At 39.5% G+C, this 14,180-nt stretch overlaps 1 protein-coding gene and 1 pseudogene across 2 annotated transcripts in view; one reads left to right on the top strand and one right to left on the bottom strand.

Annotated features, from left to right (window-relative positions):
* Positions 1 to 3,871: 3,871 nt before the first annotated feature.
* Positions 3,872 to 14,180, bottom strand: part of CDKL2 (cyclin dependent kinase like 2) — a 34,123-nt gene continuing 23,814 nt past the window's right edge. Inside the window, exons 13-14 of one of the 2 annotated variants that reach the window (XM_024577256.4) lie at positions 6,196 to 6,283; positions 3,872 to 6,043 (exon numbers count right to left, since the gene is read on the bottom strand). In XM_024577256.4, coding sequence (XP_024433024.2) covers positions 6,218 to 6,283 — 66 coding nt within the window. In that variant the 3' untranslated portion in view covers positions 3,872 to 6,043; positions 6,196 to 6,217. Of the gene's footprint in view, positions 6,044 to 6,195; positions 6,284 to 10,211; positions 10,812 to 14,180 lie in introns of those variants that run through there. The other variant, XM_045185160.3, reaches the window with a different exon arrangement.
* On the top strand, positions 9,268 to 10,310 carry LOC112296381 (large ribosomal subunit protein eL15-like; annotated as a pseudogene).

Consider the following 14,180-nt stretch of genomic DNA (forward strand, 5'->3'; position numbering starts at 1 on the left):
CAATCAGAGACAGAGGCCACATGCCTTTGGTCTCTTGCTTCCCACTAGGCTCTAAACCCTGAAACTCCTGGAAGACCAGACTAAGAGTGTTTTAACTATCAATGTCCACCAGGGTGCGCCACTCTATTGGTGGTACCATCTGGTGGACCATATACTGTACATATTAAAGTTCTTTCTCCCTTGCCATCAGTTCAAATAGATTAAGAACTCCCTAATAACGGGCCCTTAGAAATGGAAAAAGGCAGCTCTTTATTGCGTGGATAAAATGAACAGATGATACCACTCTGGTAAAATTCATCACAGGTTTTTACCATTTTTCCCCCTTGGTAAGGATATGGGTTACAGTGAGTGGGGCTTTCCTGCCACCTCCGGGGTCATGGGTTCGCAGCACTGGGCTGTCCTGGGCAGAGCCAAAGGAGTAGGGTATCATCCCAGTGAAATGGACACAATGCCAACTGCAGCCACCCCTAAGTCCAAGTGTTTCATAACTTTCCTTCATCCCTCTACCAAAGGGCTGTTACCTCTCATTAATTTATTTCCTTCCAAGACCCAACAGAAGAAAGGGGACCTGACTGCCTTACTTAAGAAGAATTATCCCTGGCTGGTGTGGCTTAGTGGATTGAGCGCTGGCTGCAAACCAAAGGGTCACTGGTTCAATTCCCAGTCAGGGCACATGCCTGGGTTGCAGGCCAGGTCCCCAGTAGGGGGTGCACGAGAGGCAACCACACATTGATGTTTCTCTCCCTCTCTTTCTCCCTCCCTTCCCATCTGTCTAAACATAAATAAGTAAAATCTTTTTTAAAAAGTGTAATTAAAACTACAATACATTCCTCTGGCTAGGATACATTTCTAAATACAAAATAATTTTTGATCTAAAATACATTTTAAACCAAAATATATTATCTGAATCTGGTGTTTGCCTTTGTTTTCTGGAGGTAGGAGAACAATCAACACAGGAAAATCGTCAATAGTCAGGCTAAAATCTGCTTTTAAAATGAGCTTTAAATATTTTTAGTCACAGAAGAAGGAACTCACATGGCCGATAAATCAGTAAAAATAAAAAATGTGAAAATATGTATAACCTCAGTAGTAATCAAGAAAATATAAACTAAAGCAAAATAATTTTCACCCATCAAATTGGTGAAAAAAGAAATTATTAATATCTAAAATGTTCCCACATAGGAAAATAGACTTTGTCATACACTGTTGATGGGAATGTAAACTGGTACAGGATTTTTGGAGGACAATTTGACGTAATCAGTCAAAATCTAAAATGACTCCTGGTTGGTGTGGCTCAGTGAGGATTGTCCCGTGAGCCAAGAGGTCATAGGTTCGGTTCTCGGTCAGGGCACAAGCCTGGGTTGTGGGTTCAGCCCACAGTCGGGGCACATGTGGGAGATACCGCATCAGAGCACATGTGGGTGGCCACCAATTGATGTCTCTTTCACATCAATGTCTCTCCCCCCACCCTTTCTCTCTAGAATTAATAAATATATCCTAGGGTGAGGATATAAAAAAAAAAAAGACAGAAACATACCTTTTGCAGGCCCTTCGAACTGTCCGCCTCCGGTGAGCACTGGGATGGTTTCCCCAGAGTCCATTCTCTTTACCTCTGTGGCTTTGCCGAGCCAGGTGGTTCCGTGAGGAGGCTGTCATGGGCCTGAACCAATCAGCATGATCCTGTTTCCCTTAGCTCCCACTATTAATTCAGACAAAGGAACGTAACAAAGGCCCAAACTCCGCTAGTCAGTACATACCATTCCCCTGGCTACAGTGCTTGATTCAAGGTGAGCAGTATCCAAGTTTGGCTTTATCAGAGTGGAGTTTTGTTTGAGGCTGGCTGGGGGAACACACTTCCTCCTCTTTAAGTGAATGAGGAAGTATATAGCTGCAGGAATTGAAACTCCTTAAGTTTATATTATCTAAACAAAATTTTTCTTAAACTGATGACACATCTAAATAATCATGACCATATATTTACTTCGACAAACATGAGTGACTCTGTCACTTACTGAGTGACACTGTGTAAATTCCTTAAACCGTCCAGGCCTGTTATTTGCCTATAAAATAAGACTTACATTCCTACCTTCACAGGAATATATTACTACTATTGTCACATAGAAACCACTGTGCCAGATGCTGTGCAACAGAAATAAGTGTGGTTCCCAACCTTCAGAAACACAGAAAATTTAGTGAGGCAGGGACACTGGGTATTGTTCTTACCCACGTGCCTTCAGAATCGGGCTCTGACTCTTCTGGAGGGACTAGGAGCAACTGCATAAACAGATTTTCCACTTAAAATGTGTTCAGTGGGGAGACAGACAAGGAAGTAGACGTGTAAGCAGAAGGAGAGATTGTCCAAGGAAGAAGGCTGAAAATGGGGAAGTGACTGGTTGAAACACTTGTCATGGGGCGGAGGGGCCGTTTTTAATTCTAGCAGCAACATTAATAGAGATCACTTTCCACATCTAGAGGCCAGGAGATAGCTGAAAGGAGATAAACTGACATTTAAAAAACCTGTGCATTCTAGAGACATGCTGAATTAAGATATTTTTATGCCATTTCTCTAATTCTTATTTTCATTCAAGTTAACCAAAAATATGTTTTCCAAAATTTTGTTAGCACCTTCCTCACTTCACTGGAGATGACCCTGAATGACCCAGTAGAACAAGAAGAGATTAAATAAGACTATGTGCTCTGGCTGGTGTGGCTCAGGGGAATGAGTGCCGGCATGCGATCTGAAAGGTTGCTGGTTCAATTCCCAGTCAGGGCATGTGCTTGGGTTGCGGGCCGGGTCCCCACTTGGGGGCGTGTGAGAGGCAACCAATTGTATATCTCATACATTGATGTTTCTCTCCCCTTCTTCCCTCTCTCTATAAATAAATAATGAAAAAATGAAATCTTTTATAAAAGAAGTAAGTAAGGCTATGCCATGGGGGGAATAAAATGTTACTGAGAGCAAAGGAAAGTGATATTTTATAGACAGTTTTTTGTTTTCTTTTTGTTTTTTAAAGAAAATTTCTCAGTGTGTAACACATTCAATGTCAGGTATTCCCAAACACCAATAAACAAACACAAAGCTCGAAATCTCAAGTTACACACAGCGATAACAAGTGATTCGAGATCTATGGCGAGGTACTTCTCAGAAGGGCATGTTAAGAAACAGATAAACTGATTATTACATTTTCAAGTTAGTTCATGTCTAAAGCTATCAAAAGAAGAAATAAGATCCTTTAAAAAGCAATGTGAGAACATAATTTTTCATTCTCATAGAGGAGCATTAAGGGCCTGTTTCTAATGTAAAAACACTTAATACAAAACAACAGAGAAAAACCCACTTAGTCCAGTTCACTAGGACTAGCCTTAAAGCCTCAGGAGCAGTGACCCTGGCATTTCTAATTCTCGGCCAGTGGGTAGGCTGTAGAGGAGGGCTTAGAAAATAAGTCAACCACATTTTTCAATCTAATCTGACTCACAGCTGAATATAGATTCAGCCTTATATTGAAGCACAATTAAGATAAAGAAACCAATAATGACGGAGTCACACAGGACAACACATCTACGTTTCTCTTTCAATTAGAAGTCCGCTACTCTCAGCAAGTGAGGGACTCTCCGCCAGGAGAACCAGGCTCTAGGCCTCCGTCTGTAACAGCCTTCACTCAGTCATCTTTACAGCCCCGCCACTTCGCGTACTCTGCGGCTGGACCGCTCGTCTCACTGGCTTACAAAAAAAATTAACTTATCATCCCTATACCCGAAGTTTCCCCTAAAGAATGAATGGCTTATTTCAAACATCTTTCTTAAATACCATACAGTGTTATATATATTGTTTATAGTCTATTAATTAAGTAAATGCAAACAAAAATTTTGGAGCTCAATAACACATAATATTTATTAATTTTAAAACACACATACACACAGCAAGCCCATTTTCCCTAACAAGTTCATACACATACTTCCTATTTGTATGTGACTTGATCATACCCTTGTGAGGAAAGACAAAGCAATCTTAAACTGAAAAAAAAAATAGGATTATTTTAGTTCAGTGTCTACAGCCCCAGCTTGCATAATCTTCTTTTTCAAGCAGTTCTGCCAAGTTTCTAACCAGATATGATCCTCAAGTCCCAGCTTGGATTTACAGTAAATAATTTTTAGTTTCTTAATTCTAAAGTTCATAAAATGTTTTAATAGATAAGAGATACCACAAGCAAATACATAATGAAAATGTACCTGACCCTAGACCCTCAGGCATTGAGGTGATATTTTCATATTGACCTTAAATGAAAATAACTCTGAAATAAGCTGGACAGCCCCTTGGCTTCTAAATATTGTCTGCTTTTCATGTTGTGGTGGCAGTTGGCAACATTTTTCAAAGTAAAAATAATATTTTAATGTGAGGCCTATATTAATGCCCATCTGTGCACTAGCTTTGTTCAGTCTGTTAGCCATACCTGGTCTCATCAAACACCGGGACAGAGGTTAAAGACAGAGCTTCAAAATCAAGATCACTTGTTAACTGGTCCATCTACAGACTTTTACATTGCAGCCCCTTATTTTGCCTCTTGAATATCCTGCTTTTCTGAGACTCAAGTAACTATATTTAGAATTTCCATACTGAGCTTCACGGGATAAGTAATAGAGAAAAGTGCTAGTTAAATGCTTGGTCTAAATTTTAGTCAATGTCTTTTGGGGGGAAAAAACACACTATTAATTGGTTAAGGCAAAAAAAAAAAAAAAAACCCACACAAATCCTGGTTCCCTTAACGACCATTCTCTAAAATGATAAATGTGGAGCATGACTGGAGACCCAGAAACCGAAAACCTGCAGCCAAAGTGATTTAGCTCTCCCACCTAAAACCTGTGGACCAGTGCATTAAAAAAGATGTGTGTACTGTAGGTTAATAATTTTGCACCTTGGTTAAAAGCTTTTCAGAAGGCCTAAGTGTTTAAGGAAACAAGAAGACAGGACCATCTCTGGGATTTTATATAATATTCCATCTAACATCCCCTTCGCACCAGAAGTGGATAGGAGTGACGTTCCTAACAACGGACATCCCCTACCCAAAGCCGCCTCGGCGGGGGAGCTCAGTAGCAATCAGCCCAGAGAGGAGTAACTAGTCCTCGTCAACTGGTAACCCTGCTTCCCATCTCCTAATTTTGTATGTATACCTCTTTTGTCAATGACTAAGTATTCAACTGCAAGGTATACCCACAAAATTCCCCTTTACCACTCTTGTTCTAATTGTATCCCGGCACACAGGAACATGAGCACCAGAACCTTACAGTGCAGAAAATACCCAGTGTCAGCCATACTAAGTCATTAGAAATGAAAGGTTTCTTTATGAAACTTGCACTAGTGTGGCTCTCTGAAGATCAGCAGAGAGGCAGATTCCCATGATGCACTGATCAAACATCAACAATAATCACAGAGACCAAAGAAATACATCTATCCATAGAGAGCAATTACATATCTTCTTCTAAAAGCCTAGAAACAAGCAAGATCCTTCAATGTGTTTTTATAGTTAAGTAAGGTAAAGGAAACATTTTCTCTGACTGATCCTAGTTTTTTCATTTTCTTCAACGGATTCTAGTTTGTAGCACCCACACCCACCAAACACACTCCTACATAAGTGTGCGCATTAACACAGATAACACATAAAGTCCGATGCACAAGTAACATGAACTCTTATGTTTCTTTCTCCTTTTTTTTTAACTTACTTTTAATCTTGGGTAACTTTAAATACACAATCTACTAATAGTAAATATATATTCAAGTAACAAGAACCATATATCACTATTCTTTCATTGGATATAACTTGAAATAGCATCAGTCACTTGAAAGGTGATAAGATAGCAGTTGGGGAGGGACACTTGTTTGCTTAATCTTCCTTTAAAACACCTGGAAATCTTTGTCTTCCCTTCTGCAAGACTCTTCTCAGAAGATGCAGGCAGTTCAGAAGTGAAGGATCAAAACCACGTATTATCTCCTCCTAGGATATCAGCACTTTCTTTCCAAGTTGCATCTCAAATGCTAGAGCAGCATCTAAAAGCACAGGGGGAACATGTGCCACCGAATATTTTACATAAAATCTTTCTATTGTAGATTTCTATCTTGCTCTCTCACATTGCATATGCAAATATGCCACGTTTCCCACGAAAGGTTACACAGCTTCAAATATGAGAAAGCAAACTTACCAGTTCAGAACCAAATTGACGTTCAGTACTGGTGTTCCATTCGAGGCAACTCAGCCTCCGAATCATCTGACAAGGGAGATCCTGGTACCTGTAGGTGAATAACACAGCACTATAGACCCTCAGTAATTGTAAAAGGCCCACTCCCCGAACACCCCAATTCTTGTTGTTCAAAAGCCAGATGTTTAAAATTAACTATTCATAGCTCGAGTTAGTTGCTTGCACAGAAGATGAAGTAAGGAGATGTTATTCTTTGTTCTCTTTGTTGATGCATATGTTAAAAGATATTTTTGATGTGCCAAAGCAGGGTAAACCCAGTACAAACCCCTTCTCCTACTTATTATGAAACAAACTAAACAAACAAAAAAAAACCCTTCGGGAAAAATTTTAAAAATACAACAACTGAGGATTAAGGAGAGGAGTCAAAACTTGAAGATGTGACCCTTTGTGGGGAGGTAGGTTTCCAATTTTGTTTTTTAACTCCTGTGGCTTGGTCCAAAGAGCTACCCTAGTCCCAGAGCAGTAAGAAAGTACGACAGGCTTTAGCCTGTCTGAAGGTCTGAAAACAACCCATTTTATAGAGAAACTAGGAAAAGGGGTCCCTGCAGGCCAAAAAGTACAGGGGGACTTTTGAACAGAAAAAAATCAGAGAAAGGGACCCTCTAAACCTGTATATGAACCCACAGAAGACTCAGTCCACCTGCAGAGATATGCATGCATGGGAGAGCTTCAAACCAGCACCGCAAAGGCTGAGGGAACTGAACTGAGATTTGAATCACCTGCATGAGTCTTCGGAACTGCACAAGAACAGGACAGATGCAAACCAGGATAACAAAGACCTAGAGAACTGAGATTTGTACCACCTCTCACAGAAGCTAAGACAGAATTTACAGTGTGAACCGAAAGGGTGACTTCCTGCTAAAACAAAAATTTCAACATTTTTCAGAGTATTACAACAGGACCTTGAGGCTACACAACATAATACCCACAATATCCTAGATACAACCCCAAAATACTGGCCATGAAAACATCTAGGAAGGTGTGATCAATTCAATCAACAACTGCCAATCCTGAGGTGGCCCCAAAGGTGGAACATTACATAAACACTTTAAAACTTTAATACTTTAAAGCCATTATAACTATGGTACATGAGATGACAGAAAACATACTTGAAATGAAGGGACAGGAATTCTTAGTAGAAAAGTAGAAGCTCTAAAAAAGAACTAAGTGGGTATTTAGGACTAAAAAGCACAGTACTGAAATTTGAAACCTCACTGGATAGGCTAAATAGCAGGATGCAAAGGGCCAAGAGTCAGAGAAATGATAGATCAATAGAAATGACCCAGTCTTAAAAAATAAAGAGAAAAAAAGATTGTAGAGAATGAACACAGTCTCAGGAACATGTGGGAAAATGCCTAAAGATCTAATACTTATGTCACTAGAATCTCAGAAGGAGAAGGAGAAAAGGAATTGTGGCAGAAAAAAAATTTTGAGAAACAATGACTAAAAACTCCCCCAATTTGGTAAAAGATATAAAGTTTACAGAGTCAAGAAGCTCAGGAAACCCCAAACAGTATAAAATTAAAAAACAAAACTATGCCTAGGCACATCATATTTAAACTAGTGAACACAGAAAGCAACGAGAAAAAGTGAAACATTACATGGAGAATAAAAGTTCAAATGCCTGACAATTTCCCCCCAGAAATAATAGAGATCAGAAAGTAGAAGAATAATGTCTTTATAGTCCTGGGGGCGGGGGCGGCGGGAAATTAAAACAACCTACCAACTCAAATTTTATGTCCAGTGAAAATATATTTCAGGAATGAGAGCAAAATAAAGTCATTCTCAAATGAAGGAAAACTAAGAGAATTTGTCATCATCAGACCTACTTTGCAAGAAATGCTAGAGGAAGTTTTTCAGGTGGAAGGAAAATACCAGAAAATAAAACTGTAATCTTTAAGAAATAAGGAAGGTCCTGGCCAGGTGGCTCAGGTGTTTGGAGCGATGTCCCATGCACCAAAATGTTGCTGGACAGATTCCCAGTCAGGGAACATACCTAGTTGGCAGGTTCGATCCCCAGGTGGGGTGCACAGAAGGCAACCGAATGATGTTTCTCCCTCACATCTATGTCTCTCCATGTCTCTCTCTCTCACCCTCCTTCCCTCTCTCTAAAATAATACAAATACATATTCTTGGTTGAGGATGTTTTTAAAAAGAGAATAGAAATGGTAAGTAGCTAGGTAAATATAGAAGACTGCTTTTTTCTCATAAATTGTTTAAAATATTTATGACTGTTTTCAGCAAAAAGTATGGCATAGTGTGGTAAGAGTTTTCAATGTATATAAATAAAATACGTATGATGGGAATAACACAAAGTTCATGGTGGCGGGAAGGGAAATGCGTTTGCAAGGTTTCTACCTTTTATAAGTGGCCTAATACGTACTCTAAGTAGGCTGTGAAAAATTAGGTATGTATATATACTGTAACCCCTACATGACTAAAAAAAATAATACAAAGAGATATCTCCCCAAAAGCCAACACTAAAAATCTTCAAATACAAAAGAAAACTGGAAAGGCAAAATAGGAGAACAAATAACAAATAATAATAATAATAAAAACAGAGCTAGACCCAAACATATCAATACTCACATTAAATGTTAATGGCATAAATATTCAGGGATAGTCAGAATTCTAAAGCTATGCCCCTAAGATGCCTATCCCTGGTTAGTCAATCAAACTAATTTAGCTTCTATGTGAACAGACTTTGCACATGAAATCAACTGTCACTAATCAGCTGACCCTAAGACAGATTATCCTGGTGGGCCCAATGTAACTGCATGTACCCTGAAAAGCGGAAGAGTGAGTCAAAGAGAGAAGGCAAGGAGGAGGTCAGAGAGATTCAAAAAATAAAAAAGATTTAGTCACTGTTGCTGTCTTTGAATATGGTGGGACTAAGCCATGAGCCAAGGAATGTGGGTGGCCTTTACAAGTTGAACAATCCCCGGTGTCAGCCAGCAAGGAAACAGGGACCTCAGTCCCACAACCACATGGAACTAAATTCTGCCAACAACCTGAATGAGACTGGAAACAGATTCTCTCCAAGAGCCTCCGGAAAGAAATGCAGCCCTGTTGCCATCTGGATTTCAGCCCGTGAGACCCTAAAGGAGAAAAGCAGCTTTTCCCAGGCTTCTGACCCATAGAAACTGTGAAATAATAAATGCATAATAAGTTGGTAGTAGTTTGTCAGCAGCAATAGAAATCTAATACCCATGGCAATTAAAAGAATTGGAATTGACAGAATGGATACAAAGGAAAGACCCCCTACTCATATGCTGTTGACAAAAGGAACATTTTAAATATAAAAACAAGATAGGATGAAAGTAAATGAAAAGTAAAAAGATATACCATAAAAACATAAGTACAGTTCTTCCTTTCCGTCTGGCCGCAGCCATAAGGTAAGCCAAGATGGGCGTTACAAGTACATCCAGGAGCTATGGAGGAAGAAACAGTCCGACGTGATGCGCTTCCTCCTCCGGGTGCATGCGCTGCTGCCAGTACCGCCAGCTCTCTGCGCTCCACAGGGCCCCCAGCCCCACCAGGCTGATAAAGTACATAGGCTGGGATACAAGGCCAAGCAAGGTTTTGTCATATATTGGATTTGTTGGCGCGGTGGTGGCCACAAACGCTCTGTTCCTAAGGGTGTGACCTATAGCAAGCCTGTCCATCATGGTGTTAACCAGCTGAAGTTTGCCCGAAGCCTTCAGTCTTTTGCTGAGGAGCGAGCTGGGTGCCACTGTGGGGCTCTGAGCATCCTGAATTGTTACTGGGTTGGTGAAGATTCCACGTTCCAATTCTTTGAGGTTATCCTCATTGATCCATTCCATAAGGCTATCAGCAGGAATCTTGACACCCAGTGGATCACCAAACCGGTCCACAAGCACAGGGAGACAAAAGGGCTGACATCTGCAGCTGCAAGAGCCGCAGCCTTGGAAAGGGCCACAAGCTCCACCACACTGTTGGGGGTTCTCGCCGTGCCGCTTGGAGAAGGCGCAGTGCTCTCCAGCTCCACTGTTACTGCTAACGTGTCATGTTTATAAAATTCTTACTTAATAGACAATATAGGACAGTCATGTCTGCTTAAAAGTGTTCCTTAATTTGTTAAAACTAGTTGTCTGCAGATTGTTTCGTGAATGCATTGTCAAATTACGAAAGTTAAAGTGCAATAATGTTTGAAGACTGTAAGTGATGGTGTATCTTGTTTCTCATAAGATAAACATGAGTTTTTGCTTTATCTCAGTGATTTTCAACATTTTTTCATCTGTGACACACCAAAATGTGTACTAGTCTTTTGCTGGTCTGACCAAAAAAGTTATAATTTTGATTCATTCACATCGGGTGGCTATTGTTGTGTTGGCTGTTGTCATTTTTTTATTTGACAATCTAAGGGGAAAGAGGTCAGTGCACCTGGCCAAATAATCGGGTATTGCATATTTTAAAAATTCTTGCAACATACCAGTGTGCCATGGCACACCAGTTGAAAATCACTACCTTTTCTTGTTCGGGAATTTTCTATGTCAGTGTTTAAAGTGCTGGTTGGTATGGTAGGTGTAAAATAAATTCTGTGAAAAAGGAAAAAAAACATAACTATAAGTAGGCTGGAGTGTCTATTTTAATCTCAGATAAAATAGACTTCAAGGCACGGAGCATTATGAGATAAAGAAAGACATTTCATAATGACAAAAGGGACATGCATCAGGAAGACAGAACCATTATAAGTTTGTATGTAACTAAAAACAGAGATATAAAATATATGAAGCAAAAATTAACAGATAGAAGAGAAAAATAGACAATTCCACAATCATCGTAAAAGATTTTGACAGCATTCTTTCAGTAACTGACAGAACTGAACAACAACAAAATCATGAAGGACATGGAAGATGTAAACGCTATCAACCACCTTAATACAATCACATTTACAGACATTATATCCAGCAACTGAAGAACATACATTATTTTCAAGGGAACAAGGTTCATTCACCAGTACGGACCATATGCTGGTCTGTAAAACACAACTCAACAGGTCTAAAACAATCAAAATCATACAGAGTATATTCTCTGACCACATGTAATTAAATTAGAAATCAATAATAAAATGTCTGGGGAAACCCAAAATATCTAACCATTAAACAAACATTTCTAAATAATTCATGCGTTAAAGAAGAACTTACGAGGGAAATAAGAAAATGTTTGGACTGAATGAAAAGGAAAACTACAACCTATCAAAATTTGTGGGATGAGGCTACAACAGAGCTTACAGAAGAGAAACGTGTTGCTGTGTACAAGCACACACCATGTGCGAGTGTGTCAGGGGTGGGGGCGTGGAGAGGCTCCGTGGACTATGCAACACTTTACTTACAATAATCTATCTTACACATTTTTCCAGAAGGTGTATGACAGACTTTTATACATGAGAAAATTTTGTGTTACGTACAGAAATGAAACGTAGTTCAGTGTATTATGAATACATAAAGTAACATAAGAGCAAAGCAAAAAACAGCTCCTGCCAGCAGGTCTTTTGCTCTTGGTCTCCTGGCATTTCTCTTTCCGTTCAGACTTTTCATGCATAATCATGCTCATGGTATTTTGGTGTTAATTTGTGCTTTTCACTACACTTACTTTATTTTTTATTGTATTTTAAATACAACTGGAAATTGAACAAGTAAATTGAGAGTAAAAATGCCAAACCCATTTATATGTATAAAAAGATTAGTTCAAAACAATAAATAAAAATACTGAAGAGGTGTGAAGACAGCCAAAGCCTTTTCTTCCATTGACTGAAACTAGCCATGTTCAAGTCAACCCCGAAAAGTGGTTCTGACAATGGTGTACTCTCAAAGAGCAAGTGACGATTTCTGCACCTTCAAAACCCACATTAAATTTAAGTGGAGAAGTATACGAAGAATTTGCTGAGACTCTATAGTCATAAATGTAAAATTTGTGACAATGATTAATCTTCACACAAGAGGAATTTGTTTAGTTTTGATTATGTTGCTATAGAAATTGTTGGCAAGGGATGAGGCAACATCCCTTTGTGCCCTTTGGCACAGCAGCCAATAAAACTTCTCAGTATCACTGGGCAACTTACTGTAATTATCCTCAACAATATTATCCCCCTTGTTTAGAGAGTCCCACAGAATTATTTAAGGAGTAACAATAGAAAAAAGCATCCACATATATAAAGAAGCAACATACAGTTGTTCTCTATGAAATGAAAATGCTTAAGTAATGAGGATGAAAAATTTAATTTGAAAACAAAAGTTTCCAAGCATCAAGCAAAGGTGAGAAATCTGATAAAGTAAACAGAAAGTACAATGATACATATCCAAAGTTTGTAGCAAGTTATGGCTGGCTCAGGAGATTAAAAAGTTTGCCAGTTTCCTTAATGTAAAAATGAGTGATATGACTGTTGTTGATATAAAAGTAGCAGAAACATCAATATTCTTAAGAATTAAGAGAAATTATAGAAAAAGATGACTATAGAAAGTAGCAAATCTTTAACATGAATGGAGTCCATTGCCTTGGGGAAAAGTGTCAAATAGACAGTACACTGTAAAAGAATAGAAACAATTTCAGAATTTCACTGAATGAAAGATAAGTTATAGGGAGATATTTTGCCTCAACAGCCACCACTGGGAACAGCGGTTTTTCCCAGATCTTGTTCGGGTCAAGATGGAGGTAACACGCTTTGCCTCCTTGCAAAACCACAAAAAGAATTAGAACTAAATCTCAAAAGAAATAACACCCAGAACTATCAGAAAATCAAACTGTACTGAAGTCTGAAAAACAAGGATTTAAATAAACCACATTCACCCAGATGGGTAGGAGGGGCAGAGATGTGGAGACAGGGAGGAGAGGCGAGGAGACGTGGTGTGGCACAGAGAGTGGCAGTGGCAACGGATTGGGCACAGGTGGTTCCACATTCATGTATGGTGGATAAAAGTCGGGAGGGATACCTTGGGAGCAAGTGGTCCCAGCCCCAGGCCGGATCACACAGCCCAGGGTTTCAGCGCCAGGCAGAAGATATATCCCCATAACTTCTGGCTGTAAAAACGAGTGGGGGTTGGGGCAGCAGAAGAAACTGCCAGATTTTCAGAAAACTACTCTTAAAGGGCCCACACTGTCTCAAAATGTATGCAAACCCACCCACTCTGGGATTCAACACCAGGACAACAGCTGAAAGGGTGCCAGTTCCATATGGGAAGTAGATGAAGTGACTGGAAATGGGGTGAGTGCCTGACAATCCTCCAGAAGCCAGGCAGCAGCATTGTTCCCTCTCCAAGTGCTCTCCCTACACAGAGTCACAAAGAGGTGAATCAGGTTGCCCCACCCTAGGAGCCAGATTACCTATGGCTCCGCCCCACACAATTTACAAGTGCCTTTTCTACAACAGGCCATGCTACTAAGACAGGAAATCAAAGCAGCTCTACCTAATACACAGAAATAAACACAGGGAGGCTGCCAAATTGAGGAGACAAAGAAATATGGCCCAAATGAAAAAACAGAACAAAAAACCCAAAAAGGAACTAAACAAAACAGAGATAGCCAACCTATCAGACACAGAGTTCAAAACACTGGTGATAAGGATGCTGAAAGAACTCATTCAGTATGGCAACAACATAAAGGAAGAAATGAAGGTTACACTAAGTGAAATAAAGAAAAATTTACAGGGAACCAACAGTGAAGGCAAGAAAGCCACAATTTCTCTCAACGATTTAGAACATAAGGAAGAAATAAACATTCGACCAGAAAAGAAAGAAAAACAAGAAATAAACAAAAAAGCAATGATGGTATAAGAAGAATCTAGAAGATCTCCAAACATGCCAAAATCCAAATCATAGGATGCCTGAAGGAGAAGAAGAAGAGCAAGAAATTGAAAACCTATTTGAAAAATAATGAAAGAAAACTCCCCTAATTTGGTAAAGGAAATA

The sequence above is a fragment of the Desmodus rotundus genome, chromosome 4, assembly GCF_022682495.2.
Source record: "Desmodus rotundus isolate HL8 chromosome 4, HLdesRot8A.1, whole genome shotgun sequence".
Lineage (NCBI taxonomy): Eukaryota > Metazoa > Chordata > Mammalia > Chiroptera > Phyllostomidae > Desmodus > Desmodus rotundus.